Consider the following 25,642-nt stretch of genomic DNA (forward strand, 5'->3'; position numbering starts at 1 on the left):
CTGCAACTAAATGTTTCTGGTAACTGTTGATCAGTCCTGCACACTGGCTTGGAGGAATTTTAGCCCATTCCTCTGAACAGAACAGCTTCAACTCTGGGATGTTGGTGGGTTTCCTTACATGAACTGCTCGCTTCAGGTCCTTCCACAACATTTCGATTGGATTAAGGTCAGGACTTTGACTTGGCCATTCCAAAACATTAACTTTATTCGTCTTTAACCATTATTTGTAGAACGACTTGTGTGCTTCGGGTCGTTGTCTTGCTGCATGACCCACCTTCTCTTGAGATTCAGTTCATGGACAGATGTCCTGACATTTTCCTTTAGAATTTGCTGGTATAATTCAGAATTCATTGTTCCATCAATGATGGCAAGCCATCCTGGCCCAGAGGCAGCAAAAGAGGCCCAAACCATGATACTACTACCACCATGTTTCACAGATGGGATAAGGTTCTTATGCTGGAATGCAGTCTTTTCCTTTCTCCAAACATAACGCTTCTCATTTAAATCAGAAAGTTCTATTTTGGTCTCATCCGTCCACAAAACATTTTTCTAATAGTCTTCTGGCTTGTCCAAATTATCTTTAGCAAGCTGCAGATGAGCAGCAATGTTCTTTTTGGAGAGCAGTGGCTTTGTCCTTGCAACCCTGCCATGCAAACCATTGTTGTTCAGTGTTCTCCTGATGGTGGACTCGTGAATATTAGCTAATGTGAAAGAGGCCTTCAGTTGCTTAGAAGTTACCCTGGGGTCCTTTGTGACCTCGCTGACTATTACGCGCCTTGCTCTTGGAGTGATCTTTGTTGGTCGACCACTCCTGGGGAGGGTAACAATGGTCTTGAATTTCCTCCATTTGTACACAATCTGTCTGACTGTGGATTAGTGGAGTCCAAACTCTTTAGAGATGGTTTTGTAACCTTTTCCAGCCTGATGAGCATCAACAATGCTTTTCTCCTTTGTTCATGCCATGATACACTTCCACAAACATGTGTTGTGAAGATCAGATTTTGATAGATCCCTGTTCTTTAAATAAAACAGGGCGCCTACTCACACCTGATTGTCATCCCATTGATTGAAAACACCTGACTCTAATTATACATTCAGATTAACTGCTAATCCTCGAGGATCACATACTTTTGCCACTCACAGGTATGTAATATTGGATCATTTCCCTCAATAAATAAATGACCAAATATCATATTTTTGTCTCATTTGTTTAACTGGGTTCTCTTTATCTACTTTTAGGGCTTGTGTGAAAATCTGATTATGTTTTAGGTCATATTTATGCAGAAATATAGAAAATTCTAAAGGGTTCACAAACTTTCAAGCACCACTGTGTGTGTGTTTATATATATATATATATATATATATATATATATATATATATATATATATATATATATATATTAGTGTGTGTGTGTGTGTGTGAGAGAGAGAGAGAGAGAGAGAGAGAGAGAGTTTCAGAGACTCCTTCACCAGTGCATACGCCCTCATAACTCGAAGTTATTGGTGCCCCGTCAATAAAATCATATGAGACAAGAATGGATTTCAAATAAATACTCTCACTCCAAAGATTGCCAGGTGCTAGGGGAGCTGTGAATCTCAGTGATTCAGCTACTCTTCTGAAGTTGCACCCATCAGCCACTCCCCATATCCCCCCAAAACACTACTCTACCCCCAAACACACACACACACACACACACACACACACACACACACACACACTATTTTTCCTTCAACTCATTGTCTTGACTCAGATTGTTCTCCTGAAATCCAGAGAAGGGTTGGGTTACTTGACTCTTGTTCAGACTTGAGCACTGAGTGAAATGAAAGGGAACTGTTTTGTCTGTGGGACATGCAGCACTATAAACTTTAATGTTACAATTTGCAGGCACTGTTATAAAAAGAAAAGACCAGTAGAAAGATAAAAGATGATCAGGTGTTGGGTATACAACAGCAATTTTGATAATTTATGTTTGAATAGTCTTAATAATCTTCTATATTCATAATCTGAACATCTCTCCTTGTGTTATGCAGTGAACCTGCATTCTTTATGAACTGAAAAAATGACTAAATACCATGGATAAACCAAACACCTTCACACAAAGGCATAGGCGTTTAGGTGTTTACATATCTGGTGAACAATTTTCAGAACCATTAAAAACTTATTCAATTGCGTTTTAAGTCATTTGCTGACATCATGCTTTAGAGCACTAGGTGTGGCTGAACTTTATGGTGGTGAGGGGAGTGGTTTGCTCCAAATCGCATGCACCTATTGGTCTGAGCAAAGAAGTGAAGCAACATTACCTGAGGCAGGTAGGCAAATAAAGAGAGAGGACCAGACTTGTTGCTCATCTACTCTTCTTTATGTCTTACAAAGGTGCACACAATGTTTACCTTCATGAAGGTGTGTTGCTTTTTTGCGAAGTGGTTTTGGGAGTAGGTCTGATATGTGTCAAATTTCCTGCTTCAAATCTGGATCGAAAAACAAAAAATGGTGAGTGTAAATGACCTGCTAGTGTGTACGACCTATCAGAGTAGATTGATATCTATGTTATTTTGTGTATGTCTTTTTCAGTTTTAAACACGTGTTGTGTTCATCATTTTTAATTATGGCTTTTAAGAAAAGATGAAGAGAAAGCAATAACTGCTCAAGTGCAGAAAGTTGATCAGCTTTTATTCACAGGTAGTTAATTAGGCCTGGAGTTAGTTAACTCTGTCAAGTCTCAGCTAATTATGCATCTTAAAGGATATGGTCTAGTAAGTATTATATGAAACTAATGTAGTCAGAGGCATGTTGTGCCCAGAGAGAGGACTGGGAGTTGAAACCGTTAAAGAGAGAAAGAAAGAAAGTACCTCAACATGACCTCATAGATGTGGGCCTTTTTAAGGCCGTGTGTGTGTGTATTATTTACACCAGAATGTGGCTTTTGTTTTAACAGGGTCCCTCAAGTTGCAGTGTGATGATGTTTCTCATTATTTCTGCATTTTTCTATGGATTCTGTCCTTCATTCCACCGGAGTCTGTGTCTCTAAGCAATCAGATTTCAGTGGTGTGAAGTGTAGAAGGCATGGAGTCATCACACAAACTTACCTGCATGCAGACAAATTCTAAACCACAGGAGAGACTGGACAACAGAACAGAATGAGGGTGTTAATGAGAATCACCAAGACCATATGTCTTTATAATCAATGAACCAAACTCCACATTGGCCATAGCTAAGTGATTTTAGTTTTGGGGTTAGAGTCAGTTTTTGTATTTGTAGATCAGTATCAGTATTCACATCCTTTTCTCTGGAGTATGTGTTTGAGTGGAGGCGTGTATATTTAGTTTCATTTGCTGCTTGGATCACTTGGTGTATGCTAAAAAGTGTAAATGTATTCCTCCCCTGACCTTGTGCCCTCCATCTTTGTACAGAGAGGTTTTAAGTTCATAACTTCCCCACTTTTAACCTCCCCATAAACCAGTTTGCCTTGCATGTGCCCTTTTACACAAGGCATCGATATCAGACACAATGTTGATTTTTTTTTTCTATTTGTGGGCCAAAAAGCCTACATGTGGTGCGCGTGCACACACACACACACACACACACTTCCAAGATGAGTTTGGACGATGACCTCTTATGCAAATAAACTTGGTACAGATTCTGTTTTATATTACTCTGTTTACTGTGTTTAATCCTCATAATAAAATACACTTATGCTAAATGCATATTCCTTACTATTATTTGTCTCCCTTATAATGCAAGACATTTTGACATGAGTTCCACAATGTGCCATGTTTTCTTTCTAAAATCAGTAGAAAAGTTCACAGGAAGAAGGAAAAACAGTGGATTACAACAAACTACTCCTGACTATAAAATATTCACATGACTGTGTGGGAAGTTTCAGCCAGAAACGTGGCTTGAACAGTGTGGCAACGGGGGCGTGGCCAAGCGGCAGCTTGTGAATGGAGGGCGGGGTCGGGGAAGGTAAGTGGTTAAGTCATTACACCTGGTGTCATTAATGTGTGTGGGTGTGTTTGTTTGTTTGTCACAGGGATCGAGCATAAAAGGAGGGGAAGAGTAGAGAAGAGGAGCTCCCCGACTTCAACGCATGTGTGTGATTGAATGAAGCTGAAAAGCCAAAAAATAAGGACAATCAAGTGTGTATGTGAACATCAACTCTTGCCTGCCGTGCTTCTGTGCTCCACCCACAACAGTTCCTGATGTGGGTGGAGCACAGAAGCACGGCAGGCGAGAGTTGATGTTCACATACACACTTTTTCTTGTCCTTATTTTGGCTTTTCAGCTTAATTCATTCAGTCACACACACGCGTTGGGGTCGGGGAGCTCCTCTTCTCTCCTCTCCACCTCATTTTATGCTCGATCCCTGTGACAAACACCCACACACATTTATGACACCAGGTGTAATGACTATTAGCCAATTACCTTCTCCGACCCCGCCCTCCATTCTCAAACTGCCGCTTGGCCACGCCCCCGTTGCCACAAGCGGTTTAATATGTGTTAAATTCAATCGATTCGCCCTGTGGATCGCATGTTTATTTATTTTCAGAATAAAATGCAAATGAACAGACTTCTTGCTCTTGGGTTTCAGTAGTGTTGTGTTTATAAACAACAAATGCAGCCTGTTGCTCCTTATCACTAAATCATGGTATGGCTGGATGTATGGAACTGCTTTTACCATAAACATATAATAAAGAGCTGAATCTAACCAGAACATTACACTATGATGTCCATGCTATTGGCGTTAGTGTGTTCTGCTTCAAATCATCTCATTATCTCTAGCCGCTTTATCCTGTTCTACAGGGTCGCAGGCAAGTTGGAGCCTATCCCAGCTGACTACGGGCGAAAGGTACCGTACACCCTGGACAAGTCGCCAGGGCATGACTGAGTCTATATAAGAAAATGGTTATTATAAATACTACACTGAGTTGTGTTGAATGTTTTATAGAAAAATCTCATTAGGTGGGTTTCAATTGCAGTTTTGCGCAAAATAGAAGTGATATTGTCAAAATATTGACAAAACACAGTTGAATGGTTTGTGTTTCAGTTAAGTGAGATTATGTGATTAAAGCTTGGTTTTCTCCCTACGGAAAGGTAGGGTTTCCATGTCAATTCTGCAAAATATTGCTTTATTGAATCGTCTGAAAAACAACCTCCCGCGAGCGTATAAACTTTTCTGACATATTTGAGGCTTTTTTTTTTTTCGAAATTCACGTTTGTATTCCTCATTTTATAATTTCAAATTTGCACATTAAACAATTTCAAATTTAATTTAATTTCAAATTTGCATACTAAACAGGTTAATGGAAACACAGCTACTGATACAGATAGTGAAAATGTGCCTTTGAGAGAAAGAGCAAGGTATAATAGAGGCAATGCCTCGCATCATTCATCTGGAACACAGAGACTGTTCAAAAATAAACACAAATCAAAAGATGGCAGGTCCTGCTAAGACGATAACCACTGCACTTTTACTCTCTTTCCTCCTCTTAAATTCAAGCCTTAGTGAAGATACAGGTGAGAAACACAGCCTGATGCAGGTATTTAATATGTGAGAAGCCATATTTATCAAATGGAAGGTGTTTTGGAAGTAAGGAGTAATACATGTTGGGTCGGGCTGTTATAGGAAAATGCCTGTTTAAAAAAAAAACAGTTTACCAACAATTACAAATGTGTGTGTATAATATAATTTTATAACAAAGATTTTATAGCGCATAAATGAAAATACATTTGATTTATATGTACTGCAAGTTTACATTTTAATGTTGTAGAACTTACAGCTATAAACATTCATTCCTATGCCATCTTTTTGCTCCCTTGTAACGTTAATGAGACAAAATTGTAGCTTGTCATGTTACAGAGAAACCACAAAGCTTTACATAAACCCGTTCCAGAGCAGTGACACTGGAGACTTCTTCAAAAATGTGAAACAAACATTTTTTATTTTAGTCTGTTTATGTGGAGTCTTCCATACTGTTTAACTGTTGCCATAGAAACAGTAACATTTGAATGTGTGCATTAAAACTGATTTGTACATTAAAATTATTTTGCCTAGTGTAACTGTTAGAACTGCTGTAGAAAATTAATCAATGCCTTGAGACCAATCAGATTCAAGGGTTCAACACTACTGTGGTATGATTGGTATTAAAGAATGAATAATAGATTGACGCAGGAAGATTAATTAAGTACTAGAAGAGCCATGAAAGACATTTCCACAGATGATGGTATCAGTTTAAACTGTTATATACTTAAACTTAATATAAGCATTCCAACTTTATTCACATATTTCAGATATATCATGTAACATCAGATCACCTATATATGATGTATGTTCACATGATTTCATTTTTAAATGTAAAGGACTTTACATATACAGAGCAGTGCGAATAAATAATGTGAAAGTACAAAAAAATTGCTGAGGACTTTAACGCAACATTAATATTCACATAAAATGTGTAAATCGTTTTTTGATTGATCTTAGGAAATATTCTAATAAGTTGAGATACTGGATTTCTGATTTTCAAAAGCCATAATCATCAAAATTAAAACAAAAAAGCCTTGAAATATTTCACTTTACATGTAATGAATATAGAATATATGAAAACTTCCATTTTTTAAACAAATTAGGAAAAAAAATTAACTTTTCCATGATCTTTTAATTGTACGAGCATATATATATATATATATATATATATATATATATATATATATATATATATATATAAAATCTAATTATCTCTAGCCGCTTTATCCTGTTCTACAGGGTCGCAGGCAAGCTGGAGCCTATCCCAGCTGACTACGGGCGAAAGGCAGGGTACACCCTGGACAAGTCACCAGGTCATCACAGGGATATATATATCTCATCTCATTATCTCTAGCCGCTTTATCCTGTTCTACAGGGTCGCAGGCAAGCTGGAGCCTATCCCAGCTGACTACGGGCGAAAGGCAGGGTACACCCTGGACAAGTCACCAGGTCATCACAGGGATATATATATATATATATATATATATATATATATATATATATATATATATATATATATAAACTTGTCCAGGGTGTACCCTGCCTCTCGCCCATAGTCAGCTGGGATAGGCTCCAGCTTGCCTGCGACCCTGTAGAATAGGATAAGCGGCTACAGATAATGGATATATATATATATATATATATATATATAAAAAAAAATCTCCTTCTCACCCCCGGCGGGGGGGTGGTATATATATATGTGTGTGTGTGTGTGTGTGTGTGTGTGTGTGTGTGTGTATAAGATTTAGGCCTATGCATTGTTTACAACTCATCAACTAAAGTAATAATGGTTTGATCACTGCATTTTCACAATAAGCGCTTCCACACCCAATTAAATTTTCAGACATTTTCTCATGTGTAGATGGTTTTCTTCCTATTAGTTCCATTTTTCATTTGCTACCATTGCATAAGACAGTTGAGTTTGTTGTTTGTGGATTAGCTTATTTACTAGGTTTAGTAGAACTAAACAATCTTGGAATGACAAGATGCAATTTATTTATCAGATATAATTTAAGCAGTAATTGGAGATTCCCATTCAGGTTGAGTGATCATAGCACTTCACTGTCATATGATTATAGCTATAGTCAATAACTGTGCATTGAGGTATAAAGTAAGCAGAGGCAATCACCATGACTCTTCACTGTTCTCAGTGGAGGAGGACTTAGGATCCCATCAGCTGCAGCGACTGGTGGATCTGCTGACAGTTCATGAGTGTGAAGAGCTTCTCATGAGACTCTCCAAACCAGAGGAACATATCTTCAGTCAGCTCAATCACTTGTCTGAAGAAACAAACCAATTCAGTCTGCCATCCCGCAGACCAAGAGATACAGGTATAGACATTCTGTCCCTAATTTTTATAATCGAACACATACTCCACAAATCAGTGGTTTAATCTGGTGTACAGGGTGAAATACTTCTTATAGTATTTTAATAACAAAACAAAGACACATCATTCTGGTTTATCTGAAGGCTTGATGTGATATGAGTGTTCATCATGAGAAATACACCAGAGTGCAGTATGTCAGGTTGCTACCAATAAAATGTTTCATAAAATTCTCCAGCAGGATGATTCTGTTAATGAACCCACACAGTGTTCATTAAGACAACAGAAAGGAAAGAAATCATGTAATTCTGTGAGAGGGAGTCATATGAAGATTTTGCTGACAGCTCTTAATGTGCCAGGCTAGATTGCCATGATCTGAGCATGATACAGTGTGTGTGTGTGTGTGTGTGTGTGTGTGTGTGTGTGTGTGTGTGTGTGTGTATGTGTATCTGTCTGTCTGTCTCAGATAAAGAGTCCCACTGTCATCCAGCTCTGATAGACTGGCTCAGGACTCATGCTGAGCAGATGTATTACGACAGACTGTCTCACACTCTTCAACAGATCGGAAGGACTGACATTGCAATAGGTTAGCTGTGTGGACACTCTCTCTCTCTCTCTCTCTCTCTCTCTCTCTCTCACACACACACACACACACACACACAGTGGGGTGGGATGCATCGATATGTGAGGCAGGAGTTGCTCAGTGATTCTTGAACAGCATGTATTTAAAAATGGGGCAGTTTCACAGACTCCTACTCGAGGGCGGGACCTGGGGGATGTGAGCCACTGGTGAGCGGGCATTAACATTCTTATATATGTATAATATAAATTTAATGACGTAGAGAAGTACCAAATGGTCAACTCTACATCAGCGTTAAAAGGCTCAGGAAGCTTTTAACCAGTGGGTGGTGCTTTGAGCCATTTTCAACCCATGCATCCATCCATCATCTGTAGCCGCTTATCCTGTTCTACAGGGTCGCAGGCAAGCTGGAGCCTATCCCAGCTGACAATGGATGAAAAGCAGGGTACACCCTGGATAAGTCACCAGATCATCAGAGGGCTGACACAGAGACAAACAACCATTCACACTCATATTCATACCTATGGTCAATTTAGAGCCACCAATTAGCCTAACCGGCATGTCTTTGGACTGTGGGGGAAACTGGAGCACCCAGAGGAAACCCATGCAGACATGGGGAGAACATGCAAACTCCACACAGAAAGGCCCTCGACAGCCACTGGGCTCGAACCCAGGACCTTCTTGCTGTAAGGCAACAGTGCTACACCATCGTGCCACCCTCCATTTTCAACCCATACCATACAAATTTTTTATCAATATTAACTCCAGCATTGATGTGTTTCATCAAAGTACAGTTTTATCATTTAGTTTACAGCTGAAAAAAAAAACACATTTAAGTTTGCAGTACCTCTTTGAGTATGTATGAAACTGTCAAAAGGTGGGCATAAGTGAACACAAGATGCAAGTTTCTGGTTTTATTAAAATCATTTTAACAGACAAACCAAAGGGCTCGACAATGCACAGAAATGTGATAGGCAATCAGTAAATAAGCATTAACTAGAGAAGGTAATCAGTAAACATGAAGCAGACAATGGACAAGACATAACTCAAACCAGGTAGAGAACAAAGACTTGGACTCATCACAGGCCCAATGCTGGACCAAATTTCACCAAAGTAACACCAAGAGTCTGAATTATTTTAGTGGGATTCGAACAGGTGAGTGTCATTAGTAATCATACGACTCTCAGCTGGGATAAGGGCTGGACTGAACGTCATGTGATGAGGTGGTGAAGTGAGACTCATGGGGGATGTAGTATGTAACTTTGGGAGTTTAATTTAATAGAAATGCTATGATGTCCTCATCAATTGGTACACTGCATTATTTTTTTCCCAAAAATGCCTGATGTGTAGTTCTATATGACAATTGAATATACTGCAACACATTGCAAATATACTGCAACACATAACTCATAATATGGTGTACAGTGGTGCTTGAAAGTTTGTGAACCCTTTAGAATTTTCTATATTTCTGCATAAATACGACTTAAAACATCATCAGATTTTCACACAAGTCCTAAAAGTAGATAAAGAGAACCCAGTTAAACAAATGAGACAAAAATATTATACTTGGTCATTTATTTATTGTGGAAAATGATCCAGTATTACATATCTGTGAGTGGCAAAAGTATGTGAACCTCTAGGATTAGAAGTTAATTTGAAGGTGAAATTAGAGTCAGGTGTTTTCAATCACTGGGATGACAATCAGGTGTGAGTGGGCACCCTGTTTTATTTAAAGAACAGGGATCTATCAAAGTCTGATCTTCACAACACATTTATGGAAGTGTATCATGGCCTGAACAAAGGAGATTTCTGAGGACCTCATAAAAAGCGTTGTTGATGCTGGAAAAGGTTACAAAAAGGTTACAAAACCATCTCTAAAGAGTTTGGACTCCACCAATCCACAGTCAGACAGATTGTGTACAAATAGAGAAAATTCAAGACCATTGTTATCCTCCCCAGGAGTGGTCAACCAACAAAGATCACTCCAAGAACAAGGTGTGTAATAGTCGGTGAGGTCACAAAGGACCGCAGGGTATCTTCTAAGCAACTGAAGGCCTCTCTCACATTGGCTAATGTTCATGAGTCCACCATCAGGAGAACACTGAACAACAATGGTGTGCATGGCAGGGTTGCAAGGAGAAAACCACTGCTCTCCAAAATGAACATTACTGCTTGTCTGCAGTTTGCTAAAGATCACCATGGACAAGCCAGAAGGCTATTGGAAAAACATTTTGTGGACGGATGAGACCAAAATAGAACTTTTTGGTTTAAATGAGAAGCATTATGTTTGAAGAAAGGAAAACACTGCATTCCAGCATAAGAACCTTATCCCATCTGTGAAACATGGTGGTGGTAGTATCATGGTTTGGGCCTGTTTTGCTGCATCTGGGCCAGGACGGCTTGCCATCATTGATGGAACAATGAATTCTGAATTATACCAGCGAATTCTAAAGGAAAATGTCAGGACATTTGTCCATGAACTGAATCTCAAGAGAAGGTGGGTCATGCAGCAAGACGATGACCCTAAGCACGCAAATCATTCTACTAAAGAATGGTTAAAGATGAATAAAGTTAATATTTTGGAATGGCCAAGTCAAAGTCCTGACCTTAATCCAATCGAAATGTTGTGGAAGGACCTGAAGTGAACAGTTCATGTGAGGAAACCCCCCAACATCCCAGAGTTGAAGCTGTTCTGTTCAGAGGAATGGGCTAAAATTCCTTCAAGCCAGTGTACAGGACTGATCAACAGTTACTGGAAATGTTTAGTTACAGTTATTGCTGCACAAGGGGGTCACACCAGATTCTACAAATAAATAAATGACAAAGTATAATATTTTTGTCTTCACAACATGTGTTGTGAAGATCAGATTTTGATAGATCCCTGTTCTTTAAATAAAACAGGGCGCCTACTCACACCTGATTGCCATCCCATTGATTGAAAACACCTGACTCTAATTTCACCTTCAAATTAACTGCTAATCCTCGAGGATCACATACTTTTGCCACTCACAGGTATGTAATCTTGGATCATTTCCCTCAATAAATAAATGACCAAATATCATATTTTTGTCTCATTTGTTTAACTGGGTTCTCTTTATCTACTTTTAGGACTTGTGTGAAAATCTGATGATGTTTTAGGTCATATTTATGCAGAAATATAAACATTCTAAAGGGTTCACAAACTTTCAAGCACCACTGTAATTAAAATTCAATATATCACATTTTTATATGAGTCAAACTGTAATTTCAGTAAAGGTACATGAACTTTTGCAAATGCAAAAGTGACAGAGTAAAGCTTTACACTGAAGAATACAATATGTTCCAATATCTTACTAATTTCAGAGATGTAATGGCCAGCAAAGACAAGTCCATTTCAAATATCTGGGTAATAATTAAGTCTTTAAGTGTTCAATTTGCTTTGATTTTGCCTTTAAAAACAAAATGGTGATTTGGTACTTTTCTCAGACTCCAAAGTTGTCTTTGTTATCTGTAATGATGATTGGCTTATAATGTCATACAAACTGTGAAATGCATGAATGCATTGTGTTATTCATAAGTATTTCTGGAACAGTGTGTATTACAGTATGTCACTTTCTGTCAGTGAGAGCAGTCCAGCATGCACACAACTCTGCAGCTGAGTGGCTCTGAGAAGGTGTAAATGATCTGACAGCAGGTTTGAGGAAGCTGACAAATTCACTAAATTCACCACTCTCCATCTGTTCGTTCATCAGCCCTTGTTAAAAGGACAGTGAGAGAGAGAGAGAGAGAGAGAGAATAACAAGAATGACAACTAAAAAAAAATATGCATGGCTGAGAGAGAAAGTGATTTGCTTGTATAAAAATAGAAATTCTCATGTTTGTGAAGTGCACCATGCTGCAATTACCCAAGCTTTAATTGTCAGATTGTAAATAGTCTGACATAAGGACGTTATACTGCAGAGGCAAATTACATCCTTATGCTGCCGAGTTTAAGTCTGAGTGTGCTTCATTATACTTGCAAGATTTATAAGCCTGGCACAGGCTGTTAATCTCATTTGAAACTATTCAATGTGCTACAGGAATTGCACAAGCCAATGTATGAACATGAAACAAATGGAAAAACAACTGCTAAGACTGAAGGCATCTTTTGACTACAAGAATTACGAAACTTATTTGTATATGTCATCTCATGAATGTAAAATTATTCATGATTATTATTCATGAATAAGTTTTAAATTTTGTAAGACAATGGCATGGCAGTGAAGTACTAATTAAGTTTGTTGTGCATGTGTGTTGTTGATCTTGTAGAGATGGGAAAGAACATTAACCAGGACAAGACTCTGGCCATGCAGCGCTATGTTGAGGAATACCATGAGCAGATCAACAAAATGGTATCCCATGTAGCACCCTCCCAAGCTGAGGAAACAAGTCACAAAGAAAAACATCATTCTGCAAAACAAGGGAAGGAATGATTTCAGTACATTGCATCATGAATGGTTTTGAATACTGCTTTAAATGAAGATTTAGAAGTTTACAGAGGATTTCTCAACACTGGGTGGGCCTCATTTATCAAACTGGATACAATCAAATTTATGCGTAAGTCATTCAGAGGAACATTACAAAAATTGAATTTATAAAAATCCAGCGTATTAGGAAAAACTTTGTATCCTGCAATAAGTGCATACATTTACATACAGAGACTCACTGAACCTTAATCATATCAGTGGGATAGTAGGATAAAGGGCAAGGCACCTAAAAAAAGATTCAAATTGAAGTAAAAAGAATCAATCTCAGAAAATTATGCCTATGTTATATATATAAAAAGGTCAACATTAAATAAAAAGAGTCAAATTTTAAATAGTCATCTTTTACAAAATGAAGTCAACTTTTTACAAGGGGCAAAAAGAGGAGCAACTTTAAATGAGAGCTGGGAACAACAAAAAAATTAGAGAGTTCTTTCTGTCTGGGAAATGTTGCCTGCTAAATGCATTATTCACAGCCCCTAGCATGGAATCAGTGAATTAGGTCATAATTTCCACTATATACAGCGATGGGGAAAAGAAAGTACACCCTCCTTCAATTCTGGTTTTATTTATCAGGGTCTAAATAATAATTATATGGTCCTCACTAACTTCTAGAAATAACAAATAACCTCAGATGACAAAACACACACACACACACACACACACACATATATATATATATATATATATATATATATATATATATATATATATATATATATATATATATATATATACACATACATAATATGGCATGCCATTCAGGAAATTAATCTTTGAATATATTAAATGAAACTTTGAATATATGCAATGAAACTTTGAATATATGGAATGAAACCCTGAATATATGGAATGAACCTTTGAATATATGGAATGAAACTTTGAATATATGGAATGAAACCCTGAATATATGGAATGAAACCCTGAATATATTGAATGAAATTTTGAATATATAGAATGAAACCCTGAATATATGGAATGAAACTTTGAATATATGGAATGAAACCCTGAATATATGGAATGAAACTTTGTATTCTGCCCCCGCTCCCACAGCTCGGCAGATAGACAACAGGTCCCAAGAAAAACTCTGACTCAGAGGAGAGTATTAGAGTATGTTGAGAAACGCTGTAAAACTCGACAAACAAGATTTACAAATTAGTTTTATATACAGAAAATACCGTTATACAAATATGCATTAGCTTCTGGCTAATGTTAATGGCAAAATTAATGTATATGCTAATGCTAACATTCGCCGCGATCGGCAAATGCACAAGCATAGGTTTAGACTTAGACAGACTTTAATGATCCACGAGGGAAATGACTTTGTCACCGTAGCTTCGTTGCACATAGAAGAAGTAAACACTAATAAAACCACAAGCATTCACCAGAGTGTTAACAATGTCTTTATTATTTAAAATAGCCGCAACCAAATCCCGAGCCAACTGACTCATTTTTGCTGCAGGACGGCGGCAGTGCCTTCATGACGTCAGCCAAGTTTCATTCCATATATTCAGAGTTTAATTCCATATATTCAGAGTTTCATTCAATATATTCAGAGTTTCAATCTTTGAATATATGGAATGAAACTTTGAATATATGGAATGAAACTCTGAATATATGGAATGAAACTTTGAATATATGGAATGAAACTATGAATATATTGAATGAAACTTTGAATATATGGAATGAAACTTTGAATATATGGAATGAAACCCTGAATATATGGAATGAAACTTTGAATATATGGAATGAATCCCTGAAAATATTGAATGAAACTTTGAATATATTGAATGAATCCCCAAATATATTGAATGAAACTTTGAATATATTGAATGAATCCCTCAAATATATGGAATGAAACTTTGAATATATGGAATGAATCCTCGAATATATTGAATGAAACTCTGAATATATGGAATGAAACTCTGAATATATGGAATATATAAAACTTGAATATATCTGAATATATCAAACTTGGCTAACGTCATGAAGGCACTGCCACCATCCTGCAGCAAAAATTAGTCAGTCGGCTCGGGATTTGGTTGCGGCTATTTTAAACAATGAAGACATTGTTAACACTCTGGCGAATGCTTGTGGTTTTCTTAGTGTTTACTTCTTTTATGTGCAACGAAGCTATGGTGACAAAGTCATTTCCCTTGTGGATCATTAAAGTCTGTCTAAGTCTAAATCTATGCTTGTGCATTTGCCGATCACGGCGAATGTTAGCATTAGCATATACATTAATTTTGCCATTAACATTAGCCAGAAGCTAACGCATATTTGTATAACGGTATTTTCTGCAAATAAAACTAATTTGTAAATCTTGTTTGTCGAGTTTTACAGCGTTTCTCAGTATACTCTAATACTCTTCTCTGAGTCAGAGTTTTTCTTGGGACCTGTTGTCTATCTGCTGAGCTGTGGGAGCAGGGGCAGAATACAAAGTTTCATTCCATATATTCAGGGTTTCATTCCATATATTCAAAGTTTCATTCCATATATTCAGGGTTTCATTCCTTATATTCAGGGTTTCATTCCATATATTCAAAGTTTCATTCCATATATTCAGGGTTTCATTCCATATATTCAGGGTTTCATTCAATATATTCAGGGTTTCATTCCATATATTCAGGGTTTCATTCAATATATTCAGGATTTCATTCAATATATTCAAAGATTAATTTCCTGAACGGCATGCCATTATATATATATATATATATATATACAACCCCAATTCCAAAAAAGTTGGGACAAAGAACAAACTGTAAATAAAAACGGAATGCAATAATTTACAAATCTCAAAAACTGATATTATATTCACAATAGAACATAGACAACATATCAAATGTCGAAAGTGAGACATTTTGAAATTTCATGCCAAATATTGGCTCATTTGAAACTTCATGACAGCAACACATCTCAAAAAAGTTGGGACAGGGGCAATAAGAGGCTGGAAAAGTTAAAGGTACAAAAAAGGAACAGCTGGAGGACCAAATTGCAACTCATTAGGTCAATTGGCAATAGGTCATTAACATGACTGGGTATAAAAAGAGCATCTTGGAGTGGCAGCGGCTCTCAGAAGTAAAGATGGGAAGAGGATCACCAATCCCCCTAATTCTGTGCCGACAAATAGTGGAGCAATATCAGAAAGGAGTTTGACAGTGTAAAATTGCAAAGAGTTTGAACATATCATCATCTACAGTGCATAATATCCTCAAAAGCTTCAGAGAACCTGGAAGAATCTCTGTGCGTAAGGGTCAAGGCCGGAAAACCATACTGGGTGCCCGTGATCTTCGGGCCCTTAGACGGCACTGCATCACATACAGGCATGCTTCTGTATTGAAAATCACAAAATGGGCTCAGGAATATTTCCAGAGAACATTATCTGTGAACACTATTTACCGTGCCATCCGCCATTGCCAGCTAAAACTCTATAGGTCAAAGAAGAAGCCATATCTAAACATTATCCAGAAGCGCAGACATCTTCTCTGGGCCAAGGCTCATTTCAAATGGACTGTGGCAAAGTGGAAAACTCTTCTGTGGTCAGACGAATCAAAATTTGAAGTTCTTTATGGAAATCAGGGACGCCGTGTCATTCGGACTAAAGAGGAGAAGGACGACCCAAGTTGTTATCAGCGCTCAGTTCAGAAGCCTGCATCTCTGATGGTATGGGGTTGCATTAGTGCGTGTGGCATGGGCAGCTTACACATCTGGAAAGACACCATCAATGCTGAAAGGTATATCCAGGTTCTAGAGCAACATATGCTCACATCCAGACGACGTCTCTTTCAGGGAAGACCTTGCGTTTTCCAACATGACAATGCCAAACCACATACTGCATCAATTACAGCATCATGGCTGCGTAGAAGAAGGGTCCAGATACTGAACTGGCCAGCCTGCAGTCCAGATCTTTCACCCATAGAAAACATTTGGCACATCATAAAATGGAAGATACGACAAAAAAGACCTAAGACAGTTGAGCAACTAGAATCCTACATTAGACAAGAATGGGTTAACATTCCTATCCCTAAACTTGAGCAACTTGTCTCCTCAGTCCCCAGACGTTTACAGACTGTTGTAAAGAGAAAAGGGGATGTCTCACAGTGGTAAACATGGCCTTGTCCCAACTTTTTTGAGATGTGTTGTTGTCATGAAATTTAAAATCACCTATTTTTTCTCTTTAAATGATACATTTTCTCAGTTTAAACATTTGATATGTCACCTATGTTCTATTCTGAATAAAATATGGAATTTTGCAACTTCCACATCATTGCATTCCGTTTATATATACATCAGCTGGATAGTACAGTGGTAATGCTCACTGACTACGACGCAGGAGATCGGGGTTCGAATCCCGGTCGGGGCAAAACATCATCCAGTAAGGGTCCTTAGGCAAAACCCCTCATGATATATCAGCCTACCTCAGGAATGAGTGAAAAAATAACTGATAGTCATACCGGCTCAGACGTCGCCCGGGTCAACAAGGTCTGCGTCAGTTGCTAGGGAACCAGGGCAAACTGATGAGAAATGGGCTACTGGAACAAGACATCGATGGACGATGGATGAAAATACGGATTTGCTGGAATGCTACTATACAAGCAATCCCAGAGAGAGGGGATACATGCAGAGAATGTGGGACCATTGGATAGTTCGAAACCCACAATCAAGGCTAACAAAGAAACAGCTATTAGCCCAGTGTTCCAACATCCATAATCGAAATCTGCTATCACAACTAGAGATTAATGAAATACAACAACGATGCTACGGCAAGGGGGAGCCAGGAAGACAGGTCAGCGGGGAGATGTCATCATCCCCACAACCAGAGATTGGGTACCAAGCCCCAACAGCTAACAGCCTCAACACAAGAGCTGCTGACCTGAGAAGGAAGATCGTGATCCAACTGGAAACCTGGAGCCCCCGACAAATACCGAAGCTGAGTTGCCAAGTACCTTCAGAAGATCTACTAGTAGATGTGAATGCTGCTCTGAAGACAATCTCCACAAGAACCATCACTGAGACCAACAAGCTGATACACAGTACAGCAACAGTAATCATGGAGATGCTTGGACACAAGGTGGGCTCGGGACATAACAAACAGTATCCACCATGGAAGAGACGATTAGAGGCCAAGATAAAGGCAGCAAGGAGAGAAGTTAGCCAGCTAGCTGAACTACAGAAAGGGAACATGGTGAATAAAGGGGCGCCCAGGAAGTACAACTCACTCTCCATACCAGAGGCACTCGAAACTGCCAAACAGCGACTAACAGCTCTGGCCACCCGGTTGAGGAGATACACCAAGGAAGGAGAGGCCAGGAGAATAAACAAGCTGTTCTCCACTGAACCAGCCAAGGTGTACTCTCAATGGCAGGGGAACAACAACCGGTCAGACCCACCAAGAGCTGAGGTGGAAAAATACTGGAAAGACATATGGGAAAGAAAGGCATCACACAACACCGATGCCCAATGGTTAGTGGACCTAAGAGCTGACCACAGCAACCTCCCAGAACAAGAACCAGTAACCATCTCAATGGCAGACGTCCAAGAAAGAGTGTCAAAGATGAAGAGCTGGACAGCACCAGGCCCCGATATGATCCATACGTACTGGCTGAAGAAGCTAACTGCACTCCATGAACGCCTAGCAGCACAGATGAACCAGCTACTGAGGGATGGAACCCACCCAGAATGGCTAACCCAAGGCAGGACAGTCCTAATCATGAAGGACCCCCAGAAGGGACCCATCCCATCCAACTACCGGCCAATTACCTGTCTCTGCACAACATGGAAGGCCCTGTCAGGCATCATTGCGGCAAAAATGAGTAAGCATGTGGCTCAATACATGAGCGAGGCACAGAAAGGAATTGGCAGTAACACCAGAGGAGCCAAGCACCAGCTACTGGCTGATAGAACAGTCGCCCGAGACTGTAAGAAGAGACAGACCAACCTGTGCACTGCCTGGATTGACTACAAGAAAGCCTACGACTCAATGCCACACACATGGATACTGGAATGTCTGGAACTGTATAAGATCAACAGGAACCTAAGGACCTTCATACAGAACTCAATGGAAATGTGGAAGACAACCCTAGAGGCCAACTCAAAACCCATTGCCCAAGTCAACATCAAGTGCGGCATATACCAAGGAGATGCACTATCACCACTGCTGTTCTGCATAGGCCTGAACCCCCTCAGTCAGATCATCACGAAGAGCGGCTACGGGTACCGATTCCGTAGTGGGGCAACAATCAGCCACCTGCTCTACATGGATGACATCAAGCTGTATGCCAGGAATGAGCGAGAAATAGACTCGCTGATCCACACCACCCGGATCTACAGCGATGACATAGGGATGTCATTCGGATTGGACAAGTGTGGCCGGATGGTCTCAAAGAGAGGCAAGATGATCCGGACTGAAGGGATTGACCTACCAGAGGGCAACATAGGTGATATCCAAGACAGCTACAAGTACCTTGGCATCCCACAGGCTAATGGAAACCATGAAGAGGCCACAAGGAAGTCAACCACAGCCAAATACCTCCAGAGAGTAAGGCAGGTCCTGAAAAGTCAGCTGAATGGTAAAAACAAGGTCCGAGCCATCAACATGTACGCACTACCAGTCATCAGATACCCCGCTGGTATCATAAACTGGCCAAAGGAGGAGATAGAAGCCACAGATATCAAGACTAGAAAGCTCCTCACCATGCATGGAGGGTTCCACCCCAAGTCCAGCACCCTGAGACTATACACTAAGCGGAAAGAGGGAGGCCGAGGGCTAGTGAGCGTCAAGACCACGGTCCAGGATGAAACATCGAAAATCCGAGAATACATCAGAAAGATGGCCCCAAAGGATGAACTGCTAAGTGAATGTCTCAGGCAGCAGAACCCTGATGAGAGTGCAGAGGAGGAGGAGGAACAGACAACCTGGAGAGACAAACCCCTACATGGCATGTACCACCGTCAGATAGAGGAAGTGGCTGATATCAAGAAATCCTACCAGTGGCTGGATAATGCAGGACTGACAGACAGCACAGAGGCACTAATCATGGCAGCACAAGAACAGGCCATAAGCACAAGAGCCATAGAGGCCAGGATCTACCAGAGTAGATCAGACCCAAGATGCAGACTGTGCAAAGAAGCCCCTGAAACAGTCCAGCACATAGTAGCAGGGTGTAAGATGCTAGCTGGATCAGCGTACATGGAGAGGCACAACCAAGTGGCTGGGATAGTATACAGGAACATCTGCAACCAGTATGGAATAGAAATACCCAAGTCCCAATGGGCCATACCACAGAAGGTGGCTGAGAACAACAGGGCCAAGATTCTGTGGGACTTCAGCTTCCAGACTGACAAACAGATCCTGGCTAACCAACCGGACATAGTGGTGGTGGACAAAGAGCAGAAGAAGGTGGTGGTGATAGATGTGGCGATCCCAGCTGACGCCAACATCAGGAAGAAGGAACATGAGAAACTTGAGAAGTATCAAGGGTTGAAAGAGCAGCTGGAACGGATGTGGAAGGTCAAGGGTTGCGTGGTCCCCGTGGTAGTGGGGGCACTTGGGGCAGTAACCCCCAAACTGGGAGAGTGGCTCCAGCAAATCCCAGGAACAACATCTGAAGCCTCAGTCCAGAAGAGCGCAGTCCTAGGAACATCGAAGATACTGCGCAGAACCCTCAAACTCCCAGGCCTCTGGTAGAGGACCCGAGCTTGAGGATGACATGGATACCACCCCCCCCCGCCGGGGGTGAGAAGGAGATTTATATATATATATATATATATATATATATATATACACTCACAAACCAGATGATAAAAAGTATACCCTATACCAGGGGTGGGCAAACTTTTTGGCTCAGGGGCCACATTGACTTTTGAAATTTGCCAGGCGGGGCCGGGCCAACACCAAATTCATACATATCGAACATAAACCGGAAAAGCTTTAGTGTTATTGTAAGGCCTTCACTGACAGAGACCCAAATGCAGATCAGATTGACATTTATTTTAGTTCTCAGTCAACAAAGGCAGAGCAGAAAAATGCTTGCAGTTCAATAGATTGGCACTGGATCCATCCAGAAAAGTAATCCACACACACACGTGACAGTAAGAAAAGTAGCACACTTAATTCTTAAATTACATCTTTGAGCTGCCAGGATGAGTAGGATGCCAGTGTATTTGTATATTTGTATCATTTTATACATACAACTAAATTGCATATCATTAAATTGAACTAAATTACATATCAGTACATATCATTTTTGTACATTTCACTGAACTCGTAGATTTATACCTGAGTGTTTTTTTTTAACCATCCACTTCCAGCCTGCCAGTACACCCAACCACCATTAGTAGGAGAGGTACCACACCATTCCAAAATGTTTGCAGTTCAACAGTTTGGGTACCACACCATGCCAACATATTTGCAGTTCAATGGTTTGGCACTGGATCCATCCAGCCCACAAAATCAAACAAAACGGCTCAAGAAAGCAAAAAACTCCAAACTGGTTTTCAGGTTCAAAGTCACTCACTGAAATATTTCCAGTCCTCAAAAAATCAAAACACAGGTTCCAAACAGGTTTTCATATTCCAAAAGGCCACTCATAGATCAGAATAACCTCCACAGGCAAAAGTCCAGGAACAGATATAAGCAGAAGCAAGGTCAGCTGCTCATAATACACCTATAATAGCAGACAGGGACATAAATGAGGGGCGGACACCCAAAAGCACACGGTACTTAAAAACAAACACCAGCACTACAGCAGCCACCCACGACAACCAAAATTACTAAGAGTTATACTTTTTATATTATTATGTCTGTAAACATGTGACTACCATCTTATTACAGATCCAACATAGTTTTAAAAAGAGAAAGTGTTAATACTCACATTCACTCAGCAACCGCTGAGCTGTATTCGTCTGTGCTTGCGCTGACTGGTTGTTAGCATAATTAGCATGCTTGAAGGCGGACCCGGTGCCGTAGGGGGGCGCAAAAGGGGGTGTCGCCCCCTCGTTGCTACAGCCCCGCCCCCTCAACGGAGACTCAGATCACTTAATTGTTTTCTTATGAAAATGTAATGTATTATAGACGTATTAATAATTTGCATTTTCAAATACGAAATATTAAGTGGTTGCGCATTGCACAAAAATACATTTCACATAAATCACTACTAAAACTGGCATGGTAGAACAAATCTGATTGGTTGTTATGACACTTACAGTACAAGTGCACTGTCTCTGCAATATCCGTAATATGCAGTCAAGTTTACGGGAGTAGTCTTTCCCCCACCGAATTAAACGAATTCAATCACAATATTGTGAATCCATTTTCTTTCTTTGTAGGCTAAGTTTATCTCCGTTTAAGTTGGTGTATGTGTTCATATATGGTCCGCTTTGTGCGTAAATAGCGTAAGAATATGTGTCATTGACGTCACCCCCCATGCAGCGGGGGTGAAAATTCATCACTTCAGAGTGTTTTGTCCCCTACACGCCTAAACTGGGATCACAGATTAAGTGGTTAGCGTTGACTCGGTGCGAGTCAGGAAGGCTATTACTGGCGCAGCCGCGGGGTCTGTTGATTTTTTTAAATTATGATTTTGGCCGCCGAGCCAAGTACCTTAGACTTGCATTGACATTTTGTTTTCATGCCGCGGAGCTATTTGTATGTATTTTAAATTTAAAGGACTTGCCTGTAGGTTTGTGTGTGTTGTTTTATGTTTGGCATCTTTCCGGTTGTAACACGTGTCTGTGAGAAAATTGGAGGGGAGGATTAACAGGTGGGCATGGGTGTTGATAAAGCGCAACTGCCCTGGTAATATGTCATGATTTTCCCGTACTAAAGCAACCTTCGGGGCCGTGGTTTTGTGGTTGGCGCAGTTAATTGTTTGAAACACGTTGTCAGACCGCTATCACTACTACACACTATATGAAAAATATTTGCCCCCTTGCGATTTCTAATTGCCCCCTTAGTAAACTGTTCCTGGCGCCGGGCCTGCTTGGAGGAAAAGTGCCGTTTGATGTTATATTCCTTTAAAACTGCAATGGTTTCTTTGCAAATAAGGCATACAGCCTTTGATCGGACTTCAGCAAAAAATATTTAGTTGTCCATTCTTTATTGAACACCCTGCACTCACTGTCCACTTTTCTTCTTTTAGGACCACTCATTGTAAAGTTTTATCCTGTGTTCTCGAGATCATCAGTGGCACGGGCGCCAGAATGACTTCCATGGCACGCGCTGCACCACTCTGCAAATGTAATCTCGCGTGAATACGACTGACTGGAAAGACGGATCTCTAGAACACCTGTCTACATGATAACACTGACGCTTATAGTTTATAGATCTGCTCAATCGTGTTTATATGATTGTCTTCCGCGGGCTGGATTAAAAACGCCAATGGGCCGGATGTGGCCCGCGGGCCGTAGTTTGCCCACCTCTGCCCTATACCCTTCCTACTTCTATAATCATTAAGAGAGTAATTAGCAGACAGCTGTTACTAATGAAAATTGCACAGCTCATCAAAAAGTGTGACTACCTCTTTGAGAGTAGAACTTTTGGCAGTTTGGTGTTCTGGAGCACTCAGGTGTGTGTTTACATCATGCCAAGAAGAAAGGACATCAGCCATGACCTCAGAATAGCAATTGCTGTTGCTTATCAATCTGGGAAGGAGTATCATGCTGCATTCCTCGGAAGACAGAGCTGGCAATAACACCACACAGTAGAACAATTCAGAAGACCAATACCAGCAATTAGAAATGCCAATTCTGGCCATTGTTATCAAGCCCAGTTGATAACAACACATTACACAGTATTTTGCGTATACAAACACCATGGCAACAGATCCACAGATAGAAGTTGGACACAAATAAAAGAGAAACAAAAAAGACACAAATGCAAAGATAGAACACTAATTAACAGTATATTGCGACTGCTTTCACTGCTGCTGATGTGTGGAGCAGCCATCATGGATGTCCAATTAACATTTCTAACTGGGAACTCACAAAATCCCAACTTCTCAGTACAAATGGATTGCACCATCAGGCCATCTACAAGCTATTTGAACTTTACCATTCTACCATGAGAAGGATTGTTTATAAATGGAGGGCCTTCAAAACAGTTGCCATTATTCCCAGGAGTATGAATTCCAGCAAATTCCATCCAAGCACAGATCCTTTAATGTTCAGAGATACAACCCCCAAATCAGAAAAACTGGGATGGTAGGGAAAATGCAAATGAAAAAAGCAGTGATTTCTCAATGTGCTTTGACTTGTATTTCATTGCAGATAGAATGAACCCAAGATATTTCATGTTTTGTTGGTCAACATCATTTCATTTGTTGATGTAAATCCATTCATGAGTTTCAGGCCTGCAACACACTCCAAACAATTCAAAAAATTGGGCTTGGGCAATTTAGGGCTAGCAATGAGGTAAAACAATTAAATAATGATGTGATTTGAAACACGTGATGTCAACAGGTGATTGTAATCATGATTTGAGACAAACTCAGTATCCAGGAAAGGTCTAGTCTTTGAGAAGCAATGATGAGAAATGTGCCCCAAAGAAAGATACATAGGATTTTAGATATTTTACCTTATAAGGTGCAAAATATTAAATGATTACATTTAATAATTATGAATTATATGATTAAATTAAATTAATCATTAAACAGTTTAAGGAATCTGGAGGAATTTCGGTACATAAAGGGCAAGGGCACAAGCCTAAGCTGAACACCCATGATCTCCAATACCTCAGATGGCACTGCATCAAGAACTGTTATAGCTGATATATGATATAACTGTCTATAGCTGATATAACACTGATATAACTGTCTATAGCTGATATAACCACATGGACTTGGGATTACTTTGAGAAACCTAACCATAATTTATTTAAGCTTGGCTTTAATGGCAGGGAGACACAGACTACCTCCCACTGGTAGACAACCTGAATTCAGGGGCCACAAGGAGTCTGGTGTCACAAAAAAACTGACTGTACTTACAAAAATGTAGAACTGAAGAAGGTTAATTAAATTGGAGGAGCGAAGTCCAAGTAAGGCTTTAAAGGTCAAAGGTGACAATTATTTTTTTAAAGTATGAATTGTGCAGTTTTATAAGAAATTTGGCTTTTAGTAGCTGCTTAATCTTTGTCAGGATCATGGTAACACCCACCCACCCCCCAAGTGGCTGAGCAATGATTGAAGCCATTGTAAAATCCTATCAAACTTCCCAAAGTGTTTTATTTATCTTATACCACAGCAATTTCCATAATGTCATACTTTTTAATTTGCCTATAGTTGCAATGTATTGTGGAATATCTGTGAAATAAGTTCCTGTTATCACTAATAACAGTTGTGAATAGTTGTTCTCCCATTTCTTTGTGTAATTTGTGCTGTTTTTGTTGTTATTGCTGTAATACAGTAAGGAGCTTGTCCTGGAAGGATTTGGACCTCGTGGTGGCAAGGCAGCCAATGCCTCCCTATCCGCGCCACATGCTGGATGGTGCATGGCCTCTGTTCTATGGCCTCATTCTTGGAGTTGGTGGTGCACTGCTCTTAGGTGTACCTTTATTGCTCTTTATTTTACATCTACCACTATGTGATCTGTCCAGGCAATCCTAATCTAATAATACTCCCGGCACCAAAGACAGCACATACACCATCGTTCCTTTCACTTTGATGTTGTTCGAGCATTAGAGAAGATTACACTGAAACCAGAGAACTGAAATGCAAATACT

The 25,642-nt window shown here is 39.8% G+C and overlaps 1 protein-coding gene and 1 long non-coding RNA gene across 2 annotated transcripts; both read left to right on the forward strand.

Annotated features, from left to right (window-relative positions):
* Positions 1-2,355: 2,355 nt before the first annotated feature.
* LOC132896022 (uncharacterized) lies at positions 2,356-3,705 on the forward strand. The gene is made up of 2 exons (XR_009655908.1): positions 2,356-2,491; positions 2,937-3,705. It is a non-coding gene; the product is annotated as an uncharacterized LOC132896022 (long non-coding RNA).
* Positions 3,706-5,380: 1,675 nt separating this feature from the next.
* On the forward strand, positions 5,381-25,642 carry LOC132896491 (transmembrane and death domain protein 1-like). Its single transcript, XM_060937353.1, has 5 exons — positions 5,381-5,515; positions 7,673-7,852; positions 8,312-8,431; positions 12,713-12,863; positions 25,325-25,642. Exons 1-5 carry the CDS (start codon positions 5,434-5,436, stop codon positions 25,524-25,526), a joined length of 735 nt encoding a protein of 244 aa, XP_060793336.1. The 5' UTR covers positions 5,381-5,433; the 3' UTR covers positions 25,527-25,642.

Source organism: Neoarius graeffei, chromosome 13 (genome assembly GCF_027579695.1).
Source record: "Neoarius graeffei isolate fNeoGra1 chromosome 13, fNeoGra1.pri, whole genome shotgun sequence".
Classification (NCBI taxonomy): domain Eukaryota; kingdom Metazoa; phylum Chordata; class Actinopteri; order Siluriformes; family Ariidae; genus Neoarius; species Neoarius graeffei.

Bases quoted from the DNA above. Each gene is read 5' to 3' on its own strand.
- LOC132896491 (XM_060937353.1), top strand. From the start codon at position 5,434: ATGGCAGGTCCTGCTAAGACGATAACCACTGCACTTTTACTCTCTTTC. The intron at 5,516-7,672 runs GTGAGAAACACA...CACTGTTCTCAG, and splicing joins AAGCCTTAGTGAAGATACAG to TGGAGGAGGACTTAGGATCC. The intron at 12,864-25,324 runs AGGGAAGGAATG...TTGCTGTAATAC, and splicing joins AAACATCATTCTGCAAAACA to AGTAAGGAGCTTGTCCTGGA.